Source organism: Chrysemys picta, chromosome 4 (assembly GCF_011386835.1).
Source record: "Chrysemys picta bellii isolate R12L10 chromosome 4, ASM1138683v2, whole genome shotgun sequence".
NCBI classification, from domain to species: Eukaryota; Metazoa; Chordata; order Testudines; family Emydidae; genus Chrysemys; species Chrysemys picta.
In genome coordinates this window covers 112,970,252-112,995,303 of record NC_088794.1, presented here as the reverse complement: position 1 = coordinate 112,995,303, position 25,052 = coordinate 112,970,252, and the positions used below count along the sequence as shown (strand labels likewise).

Genomic DNA, 25,052 nt, shown 5'->3' with positions numbered 1-25,052 from the left:
CGATGTCAGCATCAAAAAGACACAAAAGGGGGAGGTTTCCAAAAATAAAACCCTCCATCCCCTCCAGACTCTGCCAGTGCCAGAGGCAGGCGAGAAGGTGCTTGGAGCTGTCTGCAGAGAGCGCAGACTCTGACAGCCAGGGGAGAGGAGAGATTGGGAGTTCTCCTTTCAGGGGTAGGAGGGACGGCTGCAGCCGCTCTATGCAGCCCACGCTGTTGGGTTTGCTGTGTTACCTTCGCCCCAGGCTCTCCAGCTCCTGCAGGCAGCAGGTACTGATTAAGTGCCGCCCCCCCCCTCCCCCGTTCCCCCAGCACATGGCAAAGTGAAGGATTTGGAAGGCTATTTCAGGGGACTCGCTCAAGGAACTTTGCCTAGTCTCTTCCCACAAACTCCCGTTGGATACTTGGCTTCATGGGGCTGTCAGCCACACGCTGAGTGCTCTCTGCTCCCTTCAGGACTGGCCTTTCCTCTCGGGCAGGCAGCATGAGGGGCTCCTGGGGCAGTTTTCTCCCTCTCACTTTAGCTCTTTTCCTGGGGCTTGGGGATTCTCAGAGAGACTTTGCTGGAAGATTTGATCAGAGTTCTTCATTCCGAACCGAAGCTGGGAGCAGGGACACAACTCGGCTAAGGCTGCGGAACCAGGGCAGTAACTTGGGACCCACGGGCAAGGTGTACAGCCTGTTCCGAGTGCACAGCCCTCCTTCTGCCTCGGAGCACCTCCCAGCAGCCTCTCCTGTGGATCGCCCAGCCTGGATGAGGAGCTCGACAGGAGGGGACAACAGGGAGCAGCCGTCTATTCCTCCAGATCACAAACTACCTGCTCCCCAGAGCGCCCAAGGCCAAGCCAGCAACCTGAGGGCAGCTGCAGACTCTCCAGATGGGACCCTCCTTCAGAACCCTGTGCAGAGGCAGAGGACGGACTCCTCACGCCAGCAGCAAAGAAACGGGCTCAAAGCTCGGACAGTGCCCAGGGCAAAGGTGCAGAATGCCAGAGGCCGACTCATAGGGTAAGTGCAGCCAAAGGGGTCTCGCTGCAGGACCAGGTGCCTAACGTGACTCCTATTGCACCCACTAAGAGGTCTGAGCTGGGAGCAAAAGAGCCAGGTCCCCCATTTTCAGGGGACCTCAGTAAGTGGGGACTCCAGCCCCAAAGCTCCGGCCACAGGAGGGACCTCTGGTGTTGGTCCCATATCCACCCGCTCTTTGCTCATTAACCAACCATCTGTGCCAACTGGCACTGCACCTATGCCATCCCTAGGAGGCAGAGCTTGATAGTCTCTCTCTCCATAGGTCACTTACCCACTTTCTGTCCCATGTGCAGTAATAAGGGCCAGTCTGTGCTCAGCTTCAGCTGTGCTGACCCTCACCTGCCCCTGGCACACAGCCCAGGGCCCAAAGCAGCTTAGGAGTCAGCTCAGTTACTTGCTGTAACAATGTGTGTATGTCCCCCACGTGCAGGAGGAGTCCGTCTCAGCACAGAGAGCGTGTGTGAGAGCACGCGCGTGGTGTGTTGTCTGCAGCATTTCTCCTGGGTGTGTTGCCTTGGAACGTGCTGGTTGTGCTGCCCTTCTTGCGTGGGTTTGCGGCACGGCAGGGTTGCTGTGGGTCACACAACTATGTTGCATTGCAGGCTGTAGCTTTTGCTGCCCTGCTTGTACAGGGGTTTTGTGTGTAGCCGTGCAGGGAGTGCAGGAGGTGGGGAGTTGCTGTGCAGTGTGTGACTGTGGGGCAGTGCAGTGGGGTGGGCTGTTGTGGCCCCTGCTTGGCTTTGGGAAATGTAGCTGGGTTGCCATAGGCTCCGACTGCAGGTACTGGCCTCTTGGCGCATTGCACCTGGAATGGGCCCCTTGTAAGTTCTGCGTGCAGTAGCTTCCAGCTTCACACAGCTCCTGCTGGCTAAGCTGGAGGAGGCTTCCTATGACTTGCCCGGCACACCTGCCTCCAGTTCCAGTCCCTGCCATGGTAAGGTGGAGCTGGGGGGAAGGGGCATGTGGTGTGCCTAGAGACTGCGCAGAAGAGCCCTTGGCCCTGTGCTTCCTCCCTCTCCTGCCATTCCCCTCCCTGCTCCCCTGCCCTGGGTGCACCTCTCAGCTCGCTCTGCTGGTGTAGTGGTGCTCATGAAGCCACCCTCCCTAATCAGTTAGGAACACCCAAATTGCCACTCCTGGCCACCCTCTCAGCATAGTCACAGGATAATGGCAGAGAGGGCTGGCTGGGGGCTGATTGCTCAAGTGCCTTCTGACGTGTGAGCTTAGTGGAGACTTACAGAAACGCTTTCTTCCAGCACTGAACAAGGAACTTTACTAGAGTAAGGAAAGCAGCACTATTCCTAAAGCTTCCCTCCCCCAGCCTCACTGCAGAGCTTCTGCCTAGAGCTTTCCTCTGCCCCATACCACCGGCTTCCTACAACAGATTTAAAGTAGCAGCTCGCACAGCCTTACCTCTTTTCCCCTCCTGCCCTCCTCCCCCATTGCTCTATAAACATATTTAACAATAATTAATAGTTAAGAACAAACTATAGCTCTGGGCAAGCCTCTGGCTTCCTCACTTATCCAGCTCTGCTCACCTTTTGGCCCTGAGGAGGGGCTTGTCTAGTGGATTCACTTGGATTATCAAATCCCATTCAGTCAGTTCAGGACACTTAGCAGAATGATCACCCTCCACTAAGGTTGTGGTGTAAGCATCATTGCTCTTGGGATCACATGGCAATTCAGCTGGGCTTGGGGAATCAGCGGGAGATGCTGCCTGCTACCTCCGTAATGAGTACCCAGATCAGTCTCAGCCATGTTCTTGGGCTGCAGCTACTTAGGGACAAAAGCTGATGTCCAGTTTTATCAGGGGTGGGTGGCCTGGTTTAAGGTTGGGTGGGGGGTCAAGCTGCAGTCAGATGGCTAAAGAAGAAAACCTGAGACCTCTTAGAAGTAGCAGCTCTCATTCTTTAAACAGGATCACTTAGGATGAAGATTTACCTGTGAGGATGGCAGTGTTGACCCATAGGCAGCTGAGTTTAGTTTACTCTCATGACTGTTGTGAGGAAGCCATATAGCTCAGAAGAGCTAATAGGTAAACTTTAGTTGTAGCATTCTCTTAGCAATCTGAACTGCTCCCTCCACCAGTCTATTCACTCGTGGGTGATGAGGGCTGGAAGTAAAATCACACTGCATCCCAAAAGCTTGGAACATGGAGCTGGCATATCGTGGGTCATTGTCAGTGACTATTTATTTCGCCTGGATGCCAGGACAAGAAAAGTTGCCTTGTTAACTTTTCTCTGACCTGCTGACTTGGGGGGGGGGGGTCTAGTGAGGTGGAGAATTTTTGCCTAACTGGAATAGTCAGTGGCTACCAACATGTTTGTTTTCCTAACACAAGCTTAGTGCTATTCTTTTCCAAAGCCTATTGGATATAACGTTCTGGATAGGAGTTGTGCCTTTGAGTCTTTGAGTTGTGCCTTTCTCGTAATTCTACAAGACTTGTGATTCCATCTCATCTATCTGATTTTCACCTTTGCTATACTCGCTGTGTTTCAGCCCAGGAAACTCTGTCATTTGAAGAGGCTTTAACTTATGGTGTTTTCTTTTTCCTGCATGGGAATGTTTTCTACCTGCATCACACTTGCACCCCTTTCCTGCAGAGTGCCTTTCATTTTCACTCACTCAGATGACCAGGCAAGATGCACCAGCCATTCCACAGTAGCTCAGACACTAATTATAATTATTCTGAAAGTTCCTTTTTTAAAACCCCAGTTACTAGATAATGTCTTATTTGTTTTTTCTTACCGATTCCTAAGTTGCAGTGCTCTGATTCTCCATATCGGGCCCTAATACAGGCCCACCACACTTTGGCTCCAGTGGAGACATACCCTGAGGTTTAATTTCCAGCTCGGGCAGACATACCTGTGCTAGCTCTATCAGAGTTAACTATAGTAGTGTAGTTGCAGCAGTGTGAATGTCGGGAGGTTTCAGATGGATGGAACCTGGGTTGGCTTGCCCATCCCGCTGCTTGCGCTGCCAGAGCTACACTGCTATATTTTGTTTGCTAGCTTGATCAGAGCTAGCATGGATACGTCTGCCCGACCTGGGAATGACATCTCCAGCTCCAGTGTAGATGTGCCCTTGTGCTGTGCTCTGCACCCTTTGTCAGAAACACCCCATTCCTTTCTGCAATAAAATGCTCACCCTCCTACTTCCTAGGAAGGATGGCATAGCTGTCTCATCTTTCCTCTGGGACAGCGATGATCCAGACGTGTGTTTAGCTTCACTCCCTGTGGTAAAAGTCAACGCGGTGCCATATCCTGGGGCCTAGGCCATGCTCTGTGTTCACTGTGGCTACAGTATGAAAGCTGGGGAAGGGCTCCTTCCACGCAGGCCATTGAGCGAAGCCAACTGAAAGTCTTAGGGAGAGCTGAACTTTGGTATTGTGTTTTGCTGGCTTGGAATGAATCAACTTCTGACACCATGTCCAGCGTCAGTAGCAAAGAATCACAGAAGCTGCTTTTTTCTAACCCTGAACAAGGAGCTTTATTAGAATAAGGGAAACAGAATTATCCTTGAAGCTGCAGTCGCTCTGTGGAGCTTTGCTTAGAACCGACCCCTCCTGACTGGTATCCGTACACACGCCCTCCTACCATGGATCACGGTATTCCTGTCCACTGCCAGGAGCAGCCCATGTTCAGGTTGGGTGTGTTCAGTTTGATTTTAAAACGTTTGTACATCTTTTGATGTAGTCCTTGGGCTTTTGGCAGGTTCCCACCCTGGGCCTTGGTGTCCCAGAGTTGGGAGCCTCTGGGCCATTGAAATGTCTCAGATGCACCCAAGGTGTAAAGATGCCACAGAGCTGGGTGTATCGCTAGCAAGAGCTGGCCAGCTCCCAACTCAAGGCAGACGTGTTACAGTGTGGCTGGGTGCTTTTCCATTGCACAAGCTGCTGAGTGTCGTCTCTACAACTGCGGAGCCTGTGCTCCCCCCTCCCAACAGCTCGCTGGCTCCTGAGATCAGACCTAATCACACAGCTCCTATTATTAGTGCCCGCGGGGTGCTCAGTGCTTTCCAAATGGAGAAGAGCATCTTCATGAGCCTCCCCCGAGGCTGTTGTGCTGTGAGCCCCTCCTTCCCCCCGCTCCTGGCAGCGGGAGCAGTAGGTCAGTGGAGATTGGTTAGGACATGAACAGTGGAAGTTAGCAATCCTGGCATACATGCATGCACAGGCATGAGACTGGCACACTGCATACATCCCTCATCAGTGCTTGGGAGACACACCCAGCTCCTGCCCTGACACATGTTGCTCCTGCCTCCCCTATCAACACCACAGGACTCACACTGCACCAAGCTTTGGTTTCAGAGCTTTGGTTGATGCAGTTTATGCCCATCCCTCCCCTTCCCAACCCACCACCTATAGCAAATGTGACATAGAAAAAATAAGAACAGAGATATGAAGGTTTGCAGGGCAAAGCTTTCAGGAGTTGGGAAACACCCCAGTTAGGCTTACACAGGCAGCCTTAACTCGGCCCCTAACATGACTGCCTCATTCCAATACGATCTTCAGTCACGTAGTCATGTGCCTTTTCTGGAATAATACAATACCACGTCATACAGAGCCCCTACAATCTTAGGGCACATCCAATATACCAGAAACTACTGTTTAATCTTTTTTGTTCACACTGATGTCTTTGTTTTTCAGTCTACAGAATCTGTTTATTCAGACAGCATATATGGTGTGTTCTCTCTCCAGCATATGTTCCTCAGTAATGTAGTTAATATCCGAAAGCTGCTCAGGGGCAGAGGCAGTTAATGATGCTAACTCAGATGCATATTTTCAGAGGCTTGTCTACGCCAGCAGCTTTTCACTCTCACTCTGTGTTGTGTAAGAAGGTTTTACGGTGAACTTCTTATATAAAGTTGGATGAAATTCTCTGGCCTGTGCTATACAGGAGGTCAAACCCTGATAATTTAATGATCCCTTCTGGCTTTAAATCTATATGAATGACTTTAATGGAGCCTGTGTATTAGTAATACATTGTGCAGTGCCCAGTACTACAGGATGATGCCTAGAAGGTTGTAAAAAAATGTACTGTATACTATTGTAATATTTGGGAAAGCATGTGATCACATAATGGCTGTGCATACCATTAACGCGTGCAACTCCGTGATCTTATCGCTGCTTCTCTTGTCCTCCTTCTCCCTAGTGTTTGTTACACTTGCTTGAATCTGGTTTCCAACAAGATTACAGAGTCTTCAAGGCTTGTGTCATCTTATGTGTGTGTGGAGCACATAGTGCAGTGGGGCCCTGATCCTGACTGAGGTCGCTCCTGCAGTACAAATAATTAATAAGGAAGACTGTATTGTAATAAGCCAAGGGGGCGGAGTTAAGGTTGCACATTCTGCCGTGGCTGTGGCATTTCCTGACATAGGGGGCAGAGGGGGCTTTTCCATGCAGACTGTGCATTCTTGAAGGTCTGTTTTCACTGTGGACACGTAGGAAGTTACCCGCTAACTTTGGAGATGAGGTTGTGACAGGAACTCCAAAGAAACAAGCCAAAGGTTCTGTCTTTCTGTCTCCCAGCACTTGTGGACCAGGGAAACGGCATCTGGAGGAAAAACAATGACTAAGGCCCTGAGCCTGGAAAGAACCACATGGGTGGACCTCTCCCCCTGCACAGAGCCCTAGAGATCTCTTGGCAAGATCAGGGCAGGAATGACTCTGTCACAAAAAAGGGAACCCTCTTCCCCCTTGTTGCCCCAGATGCTGCTTGTTTCTTAGAGCACCTGCCAACCCTATTGAGTGAGGGAGGGGCAGCTTCTCTTGTGCTCAATTTGAGTGCAAGTTGGGGCTGTTATCTCCAGACTGGGGTGTTTGGAGATTACAGAGCACATCTAGCACCTCAGGTGAGAGCTGCTAAATATGATCATTATCAGCGCTTGGCGTAGTCAGGGCACTGTACCCTAACAGACTCATCCCCACAGGTACGTAAGTATCGCAGCCCTGTGTTATTGGTGGGAAACAGAGACTGAAGTGAGGTGACTTAGCCAAGACCCCTTTGGCACTCAGTGGCAGAGCCAGGATTAGAGCATGGGCCCTCCTGAGGCCCAACCCCATGCGCATTTCTCCTCAATTTGTACAAGCACCTGCTGTGGCTGACCTGATAGGGCTCTTGGGCAGGGAGACCTGCTTGTGGAAATTTCTTCTTTTTATGCTGGGCCTTTTGGGCTGTGTTGAGCTTGGTACCACCTGGTGGTGATACTGGGAACTGCTGAGCACTCCTGCCACAGAATGGCCAGGCTGTGTACCTGCCGTATGAGTTATAGTATCGGTGCGCCTCTCACCTCCGCTAGCCCTGCATGCAACAGAATGGGCACCAGTCACTGCCTCTCTCCAGGGCTTGATTCCCTCCCTGCTGCTCAGTGCAGAGGGTGGGATTCCTGGTCTCTGCTTAATATGCTGCATTCAGCTGGAAATGCCATTCTAGTTTGCTTCCCTTCAGCAGGGCACAGGGAGCATGGATTACACGTGGCCAACCCACCGTGCCCATGCTGCCATAGTGGCCGTACATGCATGGTGACTGGCAGCATAGGGGACAGTGGCATGGGGCAGCCTTCCAACAGGGCTCTTGGGTTCAAAGGCTGGTGGTGCAGGGCAGCCCCCAGCAAGGCATTGTGCCTAGGCTATCGGGTTCAGAGGGCTAGTGACACAGAGCTAGTCCCCATCCAGGCTCTGGGGATTGGCCGATGCATGGTGGCCCCCTGGCTGGGCACTCTTGCCTGTGCTCTCAGGTTTCTGGGTGGGAAGCACTGGACAGCCCCAGCAGGACACCATATTTGAGATGGCAGGGTGGATGGGTGCCTGTCATGCAGGCTGTGTGTTTAGCTCTGGCTGGTGTTATTCACAGAGCACTGGGGGCTCAGTGCTGCACAGAGCCTAGCAGGGACCCATGTCGCTCCACACAGCCACTTCTGACCTGCTGCCTTTGCCTCAGTCCAGAGGCCCCAGCCCCTGCGTAGTGGTTGACTTCTCACACATATAGAACTCCTCGTTGTGGGGCAGCCCTGCAGCTACCTAGCCTAGAGCATTGCCCCCACAGCACCGAGTTGCGAGCTCCCAACTCGGGGCTGCGATGCTGGGGGTGAGGGAACCCCAGTTCCTGCTCCATGTGAGTCCCCTTGGCTGGAAAATACCAGAGGAGAAGGCAGCAACCAGAGGGCTCCTCTCTGAGTTGTGTGGTTGTTGGGAGGCATTGGCCATGGAGTGCGCAGTGAGCTGCACGCAGCTGGGGGCTGCTATTCTGCCAAGCTGCAGGAAGTCAGCCACTCCCTGGAGCACCATCCCTCTGAGCTGTAAACACGCCGTGCTCCTTAAACCTGCAGGGGTTTATTTTGAATTCCTCATAAGACAACAAAAACCACATGGCATTCAAGCCATGAAAATGTCAAGTAAATGCTTTAAATGTAACCAGATGCTCCCAGGGCTGGTTCCTGCTCAGTGAAAAACCAAGACCGCTTTGCCCAGCTCTATAGCCCCCAGTCATCTTCTCCCCCAGTCTCCCAAGGCTCCAGCACACCTGGCTGTCCATTAACACCGTCTCATCAGGAGGTGAGAGAAAAGTTTGCTCCATTCCCCATGTGGTCCCAGCAGTGCAGCCCACGCAGTCTGGAATAAGAATAACCCTTAGCACCTTGCTAGCATTTTACTGCTTCCAAGAGCTTCACAAATATTTAGCTAATCAACCCTCCCCACCCTAGAGTGGCACTGGGGCCTGGCGAGTTTGGCATCACTTTGGGAGTTTCCAAGCTCTGTCACTGACTCGCTATGTGATCTTTGGCAAGTCCCTTTCTCTGTCCCAGCCTCAGTTTCCCCATCTGCAATGTAATGCTTATGATACTGACCTGCCTCTTGGGGTGTGGAGGATCTGAGTTAGTGTCTAGAAAGTGCTAAGGATTAGGATTGCCCATGAGCCTGGAGGACACAGCAAGGCTGTGATAGTGAGTCTGTCACTACAGGCAGCAGCAGGCAGGCCCTGCCAGGAGCAGTTAGAGGGCCCTCGGGGCAGGCACTGAAAAGATCATCAGCAACAGAATGAGCCCAGAGGGAGCTGAGCCTGGGGGAGTGACACAAAGCACCTAACCCTTTTGCATGCACTGCTTCACATGTGCTCCTCAGACGTGGTTCTGCTGCCAAGATAACCATGACTCCTAGTGAGTCAGCCCGGGCCTCTCACTCCTTTCCGTGCTTGTTCTTTGTGCTTCTGCTTCACCCGCACAGCCTCTGGCTGCTCCAGCAGGCCTGGCAGCAGCAGCCTTCCAAGGGAGAGTCAGACCAGTCCCCAGGGTGCTGGGGTGCAGCTGTCCCCCTGATAGCTCACAAGAAGCGGGCATGTTGACGTGGTGCCCTCAGAGAGTGGGAGGGCCTGCTAGGTACTGGGCCACCTGCTCTATTCCAGTCTTGCACTCTGGACCCCAGAACGTGTTGGCCACCCTACGGCCTGGGAAGAGATCAACTCTCACCAGCAGACACTGAGAGGCGTTCCCTCTGTGTGTGCGTGCGTGTGTGAGCGAGCAAGCGAGATCTAGACAAAGATTCCGGACTTCATTCCACGAGGAATTGTTGGTTTGATCTGAGGCCAAAGCAGCTTCTCTGGGGGCGGCGCCTGCTCCTGCCTGCAGAAACCACCTTCTGATTGTGCCAGTAATTTGAGGCAAGAACAGGAAATGTTTATGCTCCTTCACAAACCTGCTGAATGTGATTTGCAAAGTGCATCTAGGCCACCTCAGGGAGGAGCGGGGAGCTGTGGTGATGTCTCATCTCACAAAGCAAGCGGGGTTGGGCCTGGTCAATAATTGGATGGGAGGCCTGCAACAATATAATGATTGGATGTTTTTAGACATCTAAAGATATGGTGCAGCTAGGGTTGCCAGGTGTCTGGTTTTCGACCAGAATGCCCGGTCGAAAAGGGACCATGGCGGCTCCGGTCAGCACAGCTGACCGGGCTGTTAAATGTCTGGTTGGCGGGGCTGGCAGGCTCCCTACCTGGCTCTGCGCGCTTCCCCGGAAGCGGCAACATATCCCTCGGCTCCTAGGCGAAGGTGTGGCCAGGGGCGCTCTGCACGCTGCCCCTGCCCTGAGCGCTGGCTCCGCATGGCCAATGGGAGCTGAGGGGACGGCGCCTGCGGGTGGAGGCAGAGTGGAACCGCCTGGCCATCCCTCCACCTAGGAGCTGAGGGATATGTCGCCACTTCCGGGGAGCCCCCCAAGATAAGTGCCACCTGGAGCCTGCACCCCTCACCCTCTCCTGCGCTCCAGCCCCCTGCCCCAGCCCTGAGCCCTCTCCCACACCCAAACTTCCTTCCTGGAGCCTGCACCCCACACCTCTTCCTGATTCCCCTCCTGTACCCCAAATCCCTCATCTCTGGCCCACCCCAGAGCTCGCACCCCTGCCTCAGCCCAGAGCCCACTCCTGCACCCTGAACCACTCATGTCTGGCCGCAGCCCCAGCCGGAGCTCTCACCCCCTCCCGCACCCCAACTCCCTGCTCCAGCCCAGTGAAAATGAGCGAGTGAGTGAGAGTGGGAGAGATCGAGTGACAGAGGGAGGGGGTATGGAGTGAGTGGGGGTGGGACCTCAGAGAAGGGGTGGGGCCTAGGGGAAGAGGAGGGGCAAGGGTGTTTGGTTTTGTGCAATTAGAAAGTTTGCAACCCTAGGTGAAGCCTAAGCAGACTAGATATGGGTTTGATGCAGGAATTCCTTCTATGGCCTGTGTTATGCAGGAAGTTAGCTAAGATGACATAATCAATCCTGCTTGCCTTAAAATCTATGAATATTAATACGAGCTTGATCCTGAAGAATCGGTAAGTACTTTACAAGAAGTTACTCGGCTACAGAAATCATGCTGTCTGCCTCTACTCGCACACAGTGAAATGCAGCCCGTTCTGGGGTGAGCCATGTAGCTGTTTAATAGTGCAAAGCAACACTCCACAACAGTTTGAAGCAGGAAATGAAGAAAAATACTGTATCCATTTGAAGCAGCAGGGGAGATTTATGGGAGCAAAATATAATTACCAATGCTGGATTAGACCCAATCCTGGAAAACGGTTCTGTGAGATCTTTAATGGCCCCCAATTGTCAGGACCTCAAATTACTCAGAAGAACATAAGAACGGCCTTACTGGGTCAGACCAAAGGTCCATCTAGCCCAGTATCCTGTCTTCCAACAGTGGCCAATGCCAGAGGGAATGAACAGAACAGGTAATCATCAAGTGATCCATCCCCTGTCACTCATTTCCAGCTTTTGGCAAACAGAGGCTAGGGACACCATCCCTGCCCATCCTGGCTAATAGCCATTGATGGACCTATCCTCCATGAATTTTTCTAGGTCTTTTTAAAACCATGTTATAATCTTGGCCTTCACAACATCCTCTGGCAAGGAGTTTCCCAGGTTGACTGTGCGTTGTGTGAAGAAACACTCCCTTTTGTTTGTTTTAAACCTGCTGCCGATTAATTTCATTGGGTGACCCCTAGTTCGTGTGTTATGAGAAGGAGTAAATAACACTTCCTTATTTACTTTCTCCACACCAGCCATGATTTTATAAACCTCTATCATATCCCCCCTTAGCTGTCTCTTTTCCAAGCTGAAAAGTCTCATTAATCTCTCCTTATATGGCAGCCGTTCCATAACCCTAATAATTTTTGTTGCCCTTTTCTGAACCTTTTCCAAGTCCAATATATCTTTTTTGAGATGGAGCGATCACATCTGCATGCAGTATTCAAGATGTGGGCGTACCATGGATTTATATAGAGACAATATGATATTTTCTGTCTTATTATCTATCCCTTTCTTAATGGTTCCCAACATTCTGTTCACTTTTTTGACTGCCGCTGCACATTGAGTGGCTATTTTCAGAGAACTATCCACAGTGACTCCAAGATCTCTTTCTTGAGTGGTCACAGCCAATTTAGACCCCATCATTTTACATGTATAGCTGGGATTATGTTTTCCAATGTGCGTTACTTTGCATTTACCAACATACTCATGAGCAAAATGGCACCTCTGGCAGTGCAGCACCCCCTAGCAACCATGCTAGGGCATTGAGGTTAGCACTGATTCAGCAGGGAGCGCGCCCCCTACTGAGTCACCCTCACCACTCCCCGTAGCATAGAGGTGGGCAAACTACGGCCCGTGGGCCAGATCTGGCCCCTCAGGGCTTTGGATCCAGCCTGCGGGATTGCCCCCTGTGACGCCGTGGGCCCCACGCCGCTCTCAGAAGCAGCTGGCACCATGTCCCTGCGGCCTCCAGGCACCGCCCCCTGCAGCTCCCATTAGCCGGGAATGGGGAACCATGGCCAATGGGAGCTTCAGAGGAGGTACCTGGAGGTGCGGCAAGGGCAGCGCATGCGAAGCCCTCCACTCCCCATCCCCCAGGGGCCGCAGCGCATCCTGGAGCGGCGCGGGGCTGGGGACAGGGCAGGCATGCAGGGAGCCTGCCCTGGCCCCAGTGTGCGCCGCTGTTACCCCGGAGCCTGATCCCCTCCTGCACCCCGCCCCCCAACTCCCTGCCTTTAGCCCCCTCCCGCAGTCCGCACCCCTCCTGCACTCCGCACCCTCCTGCACCCCAAACCCCTTCCCCGAGCCCTCTCATGCACCCCGCACCCCTCCTCTGCCCCAATCCCTTGCCCTGAGCCCCTTCCTGCACACCGAACCCCCTCCCACACCCTGCACTCCCTCCTGCACCCCAATCCCCTGCCCCAGCCCTGCATACAGTTTTCCCCACCCAGATGTGGCCCTTGGCCCAAAAAGTTTGCCCACCTCTGCCGTAGCACCTGGATGTTCCTTTCTAGGGGGTTTCCCCTCCAAGCAGTGGTGAGCTGGAGCCGGTTCACAAGAACCGGTTGTTAAATTTAGAAGCTGGTGTAGAACCGGTTGTAAAGTGGCCGGCGGGTGGGCAAACTCCTGTCCGTGGCCCACATCCGGCCCGCGGGACCGTCCTGTCCGGCCCGCCTGAGCTCCCAGCTGGGGAGGCTCCCCTGGACCCTACCCCGCTTCCCTGCCCCTCTCGCAGAGCCCCAGCACGCTGTGCCGCCGGCGCCAGTGCTCTGGGCAGCTCTGCAGCTCCTGCCGCTTTAAGCAGCATGGTAAGGGTGCCGGGGCTGGGAGGAGGGGTTGGATAAGGGGCAGGAAGCGGTTGGAGGGGGTAGGGTTCTGGGGGGCAGTTAGGGTGGGGGGTCTCGGGAGGGGGTGGTCAGGGGACAAGGAGCAGGGGAGTTGATGGTTGCGGGTTCTGAGGGGGGCAGTCGGGGGCAGGAAGTGGGTTGGGGTCGGATGGGTGTGTGTGTGTGGGGGAGATAGGCACATGGGGCTTGTACTCACCGTAAGGCTCCCTACCGGCACTTCGGTGGCAGGAGGGGGTGTCTTCATTCGCTCCAGGTGAAGGACCTGCCGCCGAAATGCTGCTGAAAACCGGGAGCGAGTGAAGGCCCTCTTCCCCCCCCGCCCCCCCGCCACCGCCTAAGTGCTGCCAAGGACCCGGTAGGGAACCGGTTATTAGGATTTTGGGAGCTCATCACTGCCTCCAAGCATTTAAAAAGCCCAGCCTGGGTTGGCTTGAGAGCTCAGGCTGCAGTGGTCTGGGTGCAAGGAAAGCTCAGATGCTGTAGGAAGTGGTTCTGTTGGTGTCTCTGGAGGTGCTGGCTATGAGGAGGCCTCACCATCTCTCTTTTCCTAATCCTGCCATTTGTGACTGCTTAGGCCAAACGTCTGCGGGGGACAATGCTGCTCAGGGTGGACAACTGCTCCTGGCACAAACCGATGCATCAAACGTGAGTACGAAAGAACCATTGATTAGAGACGTCAGTCATGGCACTTAATGCATGGCTGGCAGGCACTCAGCTATCCCAGTGATGGGTGTGGCAGGTGGGCCAGAGAATGCCCCTTCCCAGTCCTTTGACCCTGAATCCTCCTTAGTCGTTACACTGATGTCTTTGAATTTCTCCACTATTTGGTTGAGACATAAACAATGAGAGAATTCCCTTCTCTGCCTGATTCACCCCAGCCCCTGTTATGGGCATGGTGTGCTTCCCACGGCAGAGAGAACAGAGCACCCTCTATGGCTGCTGTTACATATATAGTTCCCAGAGCTGGGCTGCATATCCCCTGTTGGTGCTGCAGCACTTCTGGCCAGGTCAGTGGTCCATGCTAACATCGGCTGCATCAGAGACCAGCCCCCTTCCCCTTGTTAATTTGTTATTAATCAGGATCGGGGCCCCACTAGGCTGGGTACTGCACATATACATTCAGAAACATGGGCCTGCTCCTAAGAGCTGATAAATTTGAAACAAGACCCAAGTGATTGTGATAAATTGCAGGAGGGAGAGTGGTGGGGGAGGGTAGTGGAGGTATGATCACATGGCAGCTGGTGCCCCCCAGACTGATGGTTCCAAATGATCTGAACGTTTTTTACAAAAGTAACTAACTAGGTTGGCTAAGGGGCTGCCCTGCGAAGGGCTGGGGTGTGGGAGCCTGCTTTAAGGGGGGTGTGTGCACTAGGGAGACAACAGAAAATGGCTTGAACAGTCACTCAATCCCTGACCACCTCATTACTGGGAAGCTGCCCTCCCAAGGAGGCTGTGTCCCTTGATGCCTTCCCAAGGTAGGAATTACTGGAGCAGTGTGAGTACAAACACCTGCACCCCCATCCCTCAGTTCTGATACAGGCTCTCTGTTTGGGGAACTCTCTTCCTCTCCCTGGCTGTTACTTCAGAACTCCTCTCTTGCCTGTAAATGCAGGGCCCTCTGGGCTGGGGCCTCCTGCAGGGCAGCTCCGCTCAACACATTCATAGGACTAAAACAGAGTGGAGTGATTTACAGGGAAATAATCCCATGGAGGGGGCTCTGGTGACATCATTAACCACATGAGCTGGAACCCCAGCGATGCAATTAATTACATTGTAAATCAGGGCAGCTCACTGGTTGCTGGTTAGTTTTCTTAACCTGTGGATCCAGCACGGCTTGTAAGTTTCCAAACACATAAATCCTCTAAAACCACAGAATGAATGAAGAGAGGGGTTTATCCTGCAGATGCCTCAGCTCCACCATTTGCTGCTGCCATGCTTTGTGGACCACCCGCAGAAATCTGCCTGTTCCCCTCTGACCTGTTGCCCAAATAATCCCAGAGACACTCTGTGCAGAGAACATGTGTAAATCCAAGCAATAGTCTCTCTCCTTTCCATGCCTGTCTTCAGTGGGCCTGACTTCTGGAGTTGGCCACCCGGGAATTCTGCTTCACCCATCTGTGATGTTGTAGTGGAGCAGGGTCTGCATCTGGGGTTTATAAAGTGGAGTAGATTGCAGCTGCTCTTCTAGTGAGCCCTGGAAATCAAACCTCGTTCACAAGCAAATAAGGAGAGCAATAGTAAGAGTGAGGAAAGTCTGGAGGAGACTGGACTCTTGAGCAATAAGCAGCATTACAGAGAAAGCAGAGGAGTGGCTAGTTGTCCTTGTCTCCCCTGCCCAGGCACTCAGGGTCAGCACTGTGTCTACAAACTTGTCTGGTTTTCTCACAGCCCCGTATAAACACAACAGGACAGCCTGGTGCACACAAGCCATGAGTAATCGCTGTAGGCCCACACTGGCCAAGATCTGCAGTGAGAGAGATTAGTGCAAAGTGTTATACTGGAGTGTCATGAGGGGTAACGGCAAAAGACTGAGCAAAAGGAAGCGTAGGCAAAATATCAGGAAGACACTGCCTGATGGTGAGATGGGTCAGGCTGTGGAACCTTCTCCCAAGGGAAGGGGTGGGAGCCCCGTTTAACAGTAGACTGACTGAGAGGACAGCAGGGGAACAGACAGCTATATGGAGAACTTAGATCTCATCCTTCTCTGGATTCTGAGAATGGGGTGCCTTTGTGCCCCTGGAAAGGAACAGGGTTTGATTTGGTCTTACTCTGGGTGGGCTCCCCACTAGTGCCACAGATCCTGGGGGGAGGGTGCTGTGTGGGCAGTGGTAGGAGCTGTAACAAAGTGGGAATCGGGCAGAAGTGGGAGCTAGTTTGAGGCCTGTGGAAGGTGCAGGTGGGGGATGGGGTGGAGGAGATCAGAAACTCCTCAGCGCAGCCAATGGTATTACTAATATGCCCATCCCTGAATATCCAGGCCTCCTGTTTCTAGCTCCTTTGTTCCTGCCTGGCTCCAGTTCTAGTGACCCCCTCCTCATAGTTCAGAGTGAAAGTATTTGCTGCTGCCAGAGGGGGGTGTGCAGGGCACAAAATGATGTGTGGGTTGCAATGGACCCTGAGTCCAGGAGCTGTCTGTGCCCTTGCTGCGTGAGGCTGTTGTAGTAGGTGGGCCTGAAGCCAGTGTGCACCAGAGTTCCCAGAAAACTATCCCTCTGGGTTGGCACCATCTGACTCCACGTTCCAAAGCCACCTCCAGCTAAGTGGAGTTCTCTTTCCATTGTAAACACATGTACGTTCCTTTCTTTAGCATAAAAATGCAGGAGTCTTGAGTTCTTTCCTGTTCAGGGTTGAGTTTCCCTGGGCCAACCTGGCCTCTGAAATCTCTCCTCCTTCCTCTCATGGCGAAGTGCGATTCTTCCTCTCCTCGTCTTTTTATAGCCCTCTTGCTGTGCTGTCACTTCCCAGCTCGGAGTTCCCATCGTGCTGGCTTATTAAAGCCTTCCGCTCGTGAAGTGTTCCTGCTGTTGCGCCGAATGTGCCAGGACTTGTGATGGAGACGGAGACTGCCTCTGCTCTGCAAAAGCCATTTGCAGGAGTCAGAGCAATGGCCCAGGAGAGTGGGTGCCACAACTGTGCCTGAATCTTCCTGATTGGAAGGAATTGGAGATGGGGGCTGTACTAGGCAGCTCTGGGACATGCCCAGGGGAATTGGGAAGGAATCTGTGCTGCTTGGTCATGTTTGCGTAGCTGTTTAGATTTATGGATGAGCAGGTTAATGTATCTGTTTTAGAACATTTCAGGCTCCCAGAAGCATTCGACTAGAAGTTAGAATTCATGAATGTGCCAACAGCAAACAGACCAGAGGAGCTGAAACATCATCTCTGGCCCCAAGAGGTTTCAGATAAGATAGCCCAGTAACCAGCATTCTGTGCTATCTGTGAGGCTTTCCCCATCCATCCCAGGCACCGCCTCCTGACCTGTTCTGTCCATCTGGCTATAAGAGTGCACCTGCCCCAATGTTTTTATCCTGGTCTCAAGTGGGGTGCACTCTACTGCAGCTCAGTGTCCAGGGGCAGTCAGAACAAACTTGGACACCAGGGGAAACGTAAATAAAAGTTCAGCCTATGGAATCTGCCCAGAGTATCCGAGAGCCCCAGTGACTTCACCTGGGTAACAGGATCTGCCCAGGTCGTCAGTGAGAGAATGAGGCCCCACTTTGTTCACTGCAGGATCTTGTGATTGTTAATGTAATTATTCCAGAGAAGCCAAATAATTTCTGTTCTGGAGCAAGGGGCCAAAGACTGACTCACCTCTCTTCCCCACCCCACCGGCAGACAAACAGTAGAGAGCACGTTGGGCTGCCAGACGATGTCTGTAAACAAAGTGCGGGGCCGGCATCTTTCTCTCATTAGCGACTTTTCGGTGAGCAGCACAAATGCTATTTGGGAGCTGGGCTCCTGCCCATGTGGGCTGCCCATGATTGCTCAAGTGCCAGGCCATTGTCAGCAAAGATTAATTAAAAGGACCCTGTCAACCTGGGGAGGCCTGACAATGTCCCTCCCTGGTAGGGGATGGTAAATCTCAGACAGGCCTTAGAGCAAAACCTTTCTCTCCTTGAAGCTAAACTAATGGTTCGGCTGAGTAAACATTGCTTGGTCCCCAGCAGCCTCCCTCCCCAGGCTGTTCTGCCTGAGTTTGGGTTGCTGGGGACACTCAGGCTGATATTTTAAAAGCTGCCTAGGGGACCTTGGCATCCTGTTCCCATTAATTTCCCAGCCATAATGTGTTTTTGTTTAATTTTTGATCTCCTGATCTTGTACATGGAGCAAAGCGGGGGATCGATCCAGATGGAAATGCAACCAGAGACAATGTGTCTGTGAGAAAGGAGGGGAGGAGCTTCTACTTAGGTCTAAAGGCCATAGGTTGGGTCTCAGCATTGAGACAGGAGATAGAGTATGGCCAGAATGTTGCCCCTATTCTTTGAGGATCTAATGCCTGTAACATACCAAGCACAGTGATTTTCTCCCTTCTCCAGCTCACAGTTTTCCAGGGATTTTCATTCATCATTATCTGTGTGTATGACTGAATCCAGATCTTGGGCAAAATTCTCTGGCCATGTGGCTTTTTCCAGTCTTGGGGGTTGAAATCCAATGGGGAAAAAAGGGAATTTCCTGAGACTCAAAGGCTGGGAAGATGCAGAAACATGCAAGTATCTAATTCTGGGACATTTGGACACTTCCTGCTAAACTGAGAATTGGGGAGAGTGGGTGAGTGAGTTTTAATTTACTGAACAAAGTTTGCAACCACTTGGAATGTTCCTTTGTTCCTACCCAGACAGATCAGCAAACCAAGCTGTCTGCCCCTACGCATAGGAGCCAGAGCGGGGACATGCCACTGCTTCTGGGAGCCACGTGGAGTGGGGCAAGCTCCCGACCCTGCTCTCCAGCTGGAGCGCCAGAGCGGGGCAAGCCCCAGACCCAACTCCCCGGAGGGCCAGATTAAAATGCCTGGAGGGCCAGATGTGGCCCCTGGGTCGTAGTTTGCCCACCCCTGTGCTAGAGCTATTATTATTTTGATGTCAACTCTCATGATTTTATCATGAGTCGTGCAATATTTGTTGTTTTTCCTTAAAGCCCCAACTCCTGGAGACAAGTGATTACTGGAGAATCTCAGTTTTCATTTAAAAAGAGTATGTTTCTAGCCCCTAACGGTGCAGAGAAAAGCTTGAAACGTGACCTGGGTGTGATCTAAGAGCTGGAAGGCAAATAAAAAGAATCCAATATTTATAATTTTTTTTTAGAAGCTTGTGATTTTTTAGGGCCTGACTCATGATTTTTAAATGCTGGGGGTTGGCAATGCTGCTGCTGTCAGATGATCAGCCCTCTTTCCTCTGTTACGCATCTGGAGTGGGTGAAAAACAGTTTTCAGAGGGATTTCAAGTTCTTTTTTAAGCCTGCTGGAACAGCTTGGCAGGGGATAGATCCAAGGGCTGGAATATTTCAGCTATGGCAGTTCCGCTACTGCCTGAAGAGAGAATGGGTCTGACCCCACTCTCCTTCTTCACTTGCTTTATCTCAGCAGCTCATGAATTCCTAGAATGGCTGGGCTCTGATGGCTGGGCTCCTGATAAATTACCAGAGTTTACCGCTGACATGAATATACTGTATGTGGTGTAATTGTAGCTGTGTCCGTCCCAGGATATTAGAGGACAAGATGGGTGAGGTAACATCTTTTATTGGCCCAACTTCTGTTGATGAGAGGTACAAACTTTCGAGCCACAAAGAGCTCTTCTTCAGGTCTGGGAAAGGTAACCTGAGCATCACTGCTAAATACAAGGTGGAACAGATTGTTTAGCATAAGTAGTTAGCACACGTTCTAAGGGCACGTCTATACTTACCTCCGGGTTCGGCGGTAAGCAATCGATCTTCTGGGATCGATTTATCGTGTCTTGTCTAGACGCGATAAATCGATTCCGGAAGTGCTCGCCGTCGACGCCAGTACTCCTGCTCCGCGAGAAGAGTACGTGGAGTTGACAGGGAAGCCTGCCTGCCGCGTGTGGACCCACGGTAAGTACCTTGTAGTTCGAACTAAGGTACTTCGACAAAGTTGCGTATCTTAGTTCGAACTGGGGGATTAGTGTGGACCAGCCCTAAGAGACATAGGACAAAAAGAGAGGGTTAGTGGGTTACAGATTGTTGTAATAAGCCATAAATCCAGTGTGTCATTCAGTCCACGCACTAACAACCCCTTTTTGTACTATGACTGCAGAGATATTAACGGGCCACTCTATCTTGAGTGGTCCCTTAGAATGTGTGCTAACTATTTATGCTAAACAATCTGTTCCACCTTGTATTTAGCGATGATGCTCGGAGTAAGAAGAACTCTGTTTGGCTCGAAAGTTTGTGGCCAGGTCTGCCATACAAAATTATGTTGACCTAAGTTACGTGAGCATACAGCTGTTGCAGTTATTCCATCGCTACGCTCCTTGTGTTGGCAGTGCGCATCCTCACCAGAAGTGCTTGTATCGATGCAGAGTGCAGTGCGCTGTGGGTAGGTATCCCACCGTGCAACTCACCACCATCCAGCACCGGGTGTTTTGGGACGTTTTTGCAATGCCTATTGGGGCCAAAACGAGTCATGCAGGGGTGACTGGGAGCATGGGGTCAACTTCCCATAATGCAGTGTTCTGAATCCCATTATATTTCACGCCTTCTTTTCAAAATCCCCGCAAACTCGCACATCCTTCCTCTATCCACTCTCTCTGACAGAAGCATGGAGCCTGCACAGCTCTGCACTCTTGTCGTGAACATTGCAAGCACCGGGTGCCTGATCCTCTGATTCTAAATGACATAAAACCCCGTAGTGTCAGACTACACTGACATGGTGGAATTTTTGCCCGTCTGGGACCCTGGTTGTGCTGTGGGATCTGCACTGATGGCCGATTCACTTCACGGAGGGATGTAATTCCAGTTGTTGGCTTTAGCCTATACACCCCTAAGTGGTTTGGGTTCTGCCCATCTCCGAGACCTGCCTCTCCCCCGGTACAGTAACATAGCAGTCAAGGTCAACTTAGTAACCAAGCCAGCATGCCTGTGATCTCACTGAGAAGGGGCTGGTGGCAGGCCATTTTCAGACAGGACCCATCCCCACTGGTCTTATAGGGCGGCAAGGCCTTTCTGTTCTGGATTCTGGGGGAGGAGGTATTTGGGAGTGAGTCAAACTGGGTGAGGAGGTGGCATGTGTGGTCAGGTTTGTAAATGTTTTCTTTGTCCATGTGCCTTGAGTGATGAACTGGCGCTTGGATACCAGTGATGGGTGTTGTATGGGAACCCAAACACAAGGGAGGTGCATTAAAAGTTTACATTGCTATATGAGAACATGGATGGTATGTCAGGCTGCCTTAGACACCAGTCCCTTCTGCTTGGCTCATGGGGGAACCACGCAATCTAAAATAACTGTGATAGAAACGTTCACTGCACATTTCAGCCCCCACAGAAAGGGTCCGTTTGGGCACAGGTTGAGCTGCACGTGAAGGTTGAATTGTTCTTGCTTTATCCAAACAGGTTCCCATAGACCTAAAATCCAAACCCTCCGGAGGGGCTTTTGTTGGTTGGGGCTTCCCTTCCGTTAAGGGAGATGCTGTACATTTGGTCTCCTTTAGCCATGAGCCTTGTAGCTGTTGCCCAGTGGAGAATGACTAACTTGGTCCCACTGAAGTGAACTGTGATTTCCTGACTATTACTGACTGGATTATAAGCCCAATTTGGCTCCTGTTAACTTGGGAAGCATTAGGGCCCAGCATGTAATTAATGGCACTTTCCTCCCAGAGTCAGAGCTGAAGCTGATGTGCTGTAATTAGGAACACACACAGGCTGTGAGGATGATTTGGGCATGAAGTTAATGAACTGTAAGTCCCTGTAACTGCTAAGGAATTTGAGCATGGTGACTTCAGAATTAGCTGGCAGGGGAAGGGCAGAAATGTTCCAGAGAGGACAAGAGAGCTCAGAGGGATCAGGGAGGGGATCCATACAATATAACCATGAAATAGAATAATAAAGCAATATCATAAAATGAAACCTAATAAAACAACTCCCAAGGGATCCCAGAGCCATATTGTCCTCCGCCTCATGCTTCCCTTCTCCAATCCCTCCCTGTGCTAGTGCAGCTCCTGTTCTCAGCTTGATTGAGACCTTCTTCTTGCAATGAGCTCCATGTGGGGATCAGGGCACTGGATTGTAAGCTCTTCTGAGCCCATTTCTGCTTTCACTTGTATTGAAGTAATTCAGGAGTAGCCCCTTTGAGTTCAATGGAGGGATGAGTAGCAGCTCTCAGATCTCTCTCTCTCTCTCTCGTAGATCATATTAGTGATCCATGGTAATCATAGTACCGAGACTTTCACCTCCAGGGTGCCGGCTCCAGTCTAACCCAGCGCAGTAGCAACCCAAAGATGTGACCTGTGTGAAATGTGTCAGTCTGATCTTCCTCTGCACCCGAGTCTGAGCAGTTCACCTGCCCTTAGGAGTTGACTGAGGGAAGGGAAGGGTCACTCCTGAAGCTGGGATTTAGCCAAGGGGTGGTGGGGAAGGGAAGCCTCCTTTAACTTTTGGTGTTGGGGTGGGACAGGTTGCGTTATCCCACTCCTTAAACTGCAACTGTATGGAGAGGGCAACATGGGCCTGTTGCACTGGGAGCCATGTATCTCTGTTCACTCCTTTCCATATCCCTCCAGCCGTCTGTGACCCACCATGCCAGAACAAGGGATCCTGCAGCCGACCCCAGCTCTGCATCTGCCGCTCGGGTTTCCAGGGCGCCCAATGTGAAGAGGTCGTTCCAGAACGAGTGTACCATCCTCCTGGCTCTGTGGCAGCCCTCCAGCCCCCAGCAGGCTCCCTTCCGAAGAGGGCTGGCAGTGCAGAGAGAGAAGGCTCACCCAAAGGGGCCCAGACACCTATCTTGCAGCAACCACTAGCTGGGTAAGTCGCCCCAGTTACCAACAGGAACCAGATTCCCTTGACAAATGAAAATTAACCCCAGGGTTTGTGCTGTGCTGGGCCAGGCCCCAAGCTCTCATCCCCAGGCCCAGCCAGTGCTCTAGGGAATAGTGCTTTGCTTTGCCATGCAGAAAATCTAGCTTCCATTCCAAGTCACAGGCTCTTTCTTGGGGCTATTAGAGCTGCAGAGTACTGGTGCAGGGGCAATTGCCCTGAATCCGCTCCAAAATAGAACTAGGTTTGTCCCCATCACTATCTCCTGGTCCCTTGGAACAAGTGCGACTGTGGGGAAGAGCCTGTGGTGGAGTGTTCACCCCACACTGGCCTAGGAAGAGTTAATGAGACTGAGAAGGCGCCAGATAGGACACCTAGTTCCTCTCAGGTGTGGCCTAAGTAGCCACAGACTGAGGAAGGAGCCCAGTGAGAAGGAACAGGCAGGGCTAGTATAAAGCCAGGAAATTGGCAGCAGAAAAAGGGCTGCAGTGAGGGAGCCTCCAGCCACTCTGGTTGTTAATGAGGGAGGGAAGGAAAGCCAGGGGGAGAGCAGAAACCTGGGGAGATTGAGGCCCTGAAAAAGGGTTATACAGAAGGGTTATACAGAAGGGTGTGGAGTGAAAGCCTGAGGGAGGTAGAGTAGGAAAAGACTCAGGGAAGTGGTAGCAAGGTGGGACATTGCAGACCTTGGCTGCTGATTAGAGGGTCCCTGAGCTGGAAGCTGGGCCCAGGTTCCCCTACCAGCCACTGGGGAAGTGGCATAGTCAGGACAGTGGATTTGCAGCCTGCCTGGGACTGTTCATCCTGTGGGACTTTGGTACGCCCATAAGGGGAAAGCACAAGTGACCTGGCCAGATGGCCAAGCCATGAAGAGAGAGCACCCTGAGTCACAGAGAGAGAATGAGGTGGAAGGGTGCATGAGCGAGTGACAGAAGGGGGCGTCAAACCTGGAAGGAACTAATCTTCAGGGCAGCCAGAAGGAGGCGCTTTAGTGGTGAATGTATCCCAGGACAGAGCCTCCCCAAGTTTTAATAGTGTTGTCCTTTGTCCAGTTCAGTAGCATCTTTAATGGTCTCAGCCAGGAGGACTGGCTGGTGGGTTTTTGTGTGTCCAAGCAACACCCCTAGGTAAGAATATTGGTTAGAGTTGTGCTATTATTATGTGCAGAGAAGAGCACAGGTACTTGGGATAGTATACAAATGTACACAGGTGTTTCCAAGGTGCCTATCATCATAGATCTTAGGAGCAAAGGGTTCGTGTAACTGTTACACACTTATATTACACTACTATATATAGTTCTTATATATAGTAGTGTAATCTAGTATGTGCGTGGGTATCTGGTGCAGGATTGTTATGCTTAGGTAACTCTGCAGCTTTTGTTTATTTGGTACTGTGCCTAAGAGAGACTAACCCCTTCTACATTGAGTACTGTGTGGTAGGAGCTCGAGGTGGTTGTTGTTTCTTTGTTTTTGTGTGTTAAAAGTAGCTCATTGGCTACAGCCCAGCTCCCTCTAAGCCAAGCTATAATCTGTCCCATATCTTGTATTTTGTAAGTCCCACTGTGTAGGCTTTTTCTCTTGTAAGCCTTAGGGTGGTGATACACTTCCCAGCTACTACTGGGAATATTCCAAAAAAAAGTATCCCTTTGTTGTTTTGTACATTTGCAGAGTGGGGGTATCTCCTAGAGTAACCTAGGTGGGGGTTTTGCAGGATCCATATCAATGTTCTTCTGGAACTGTTTATGGATGTCTGAGCAAAGTGCTTGGCTTTGTGTCCAGCTCCAGAAAGCATGCCTGCATCCTACCTGTGTCCTCTCCAGCGGGTGAGCTGGCTAAATTCATTTTGTTGGAGACTACTAGAACTGTGCTGTGTAGAAGCTATAAATGTGATGTCTGTGGGGTTTCTCTCTGTGATGGAGAAGAAGAGGTGATGACCCTTTTGGGGAGGCCTGCCCAGAAGCCATCTTCTCTGGCACCCTGAGATTCTGTTCCCTTTTCTCTTTGATGTGCTGTGATTTTCTGTTTCAGTACTACTCAGAGCTATGTAGGGAATGGCAATTTGTCCTTTAGATCTGCCTACTTTCCTGAGTCTGTGCAGTTTATCATCAAAACTGGCAATAAACTGCTGCGTGCCTGCCCATTCTGGAGCATAGGGAAAGTCCGAGCTGGAGACATTTCTAAACATCTAATCTTGGAAGGCTGTATTTTGGGGTGAGTTCAAATTATTTAAAGCTTGAAATGTTAAGGGAATTGTTCATGAGTCAGTTGAAGACTGCGTTTTCCATCTATCCTACTGCCTGTGTGAAATAAGCACATGGATGAAGTGTGTCTGGTGAAAGTCGAATCCAGGCAAGACAGAGATGATGCTGTAAGGAAGAGGGAGGAACACTAGTTAGGCCCCTATCATCACCCAT

General features: G+C 51.6%; 2 protein-coding genes across 8 annotated transcripts in view; one reads left to right on the top strand and one right to left on the bottom strand.

Moving 5' to 3' along the window:
- The window catches only part of BBOF1 (basal body orientation factor 1), a 1,057,902-nt gene that overhangs the window by 458,542 nt on the left and 574,308 nt on the right, over positions 1-25,052 (bottom strand). The gene's annotated exons all lie outside the window — the stretch shown is intronic.
- Positions 73-25,052, top strand: part of LTBP2 (latent transforming growth factor beta binding protein 2) — a 114,682-nt gene continuing 89,702 nt past the window's right edge. For 5 of the 6 annotated variants that reach the window (XM_065593351.1, XM_042858522.2, XM_008164621.4 and 2 more), the window contains exons 1-3: positions 73-1,007; positions 13,729-13,799; positions 22,384-22,627. In XM_065593351.1, the coding sequence (XP_065449423.1) occupies positions 484-1,007; positions 13,729-13,799; positions 22,384-22,627 (839 nt within the window). In that variant the 5' untranslated portion in view covers positions 73-483. The remainder of the gene's footprint in view (positions 1,008-13,728; positions 13,800-22,383; positions 22,628-25,052) is intronic. The other variant, XM_065593352.1, reaches the window with a different exon arrangement.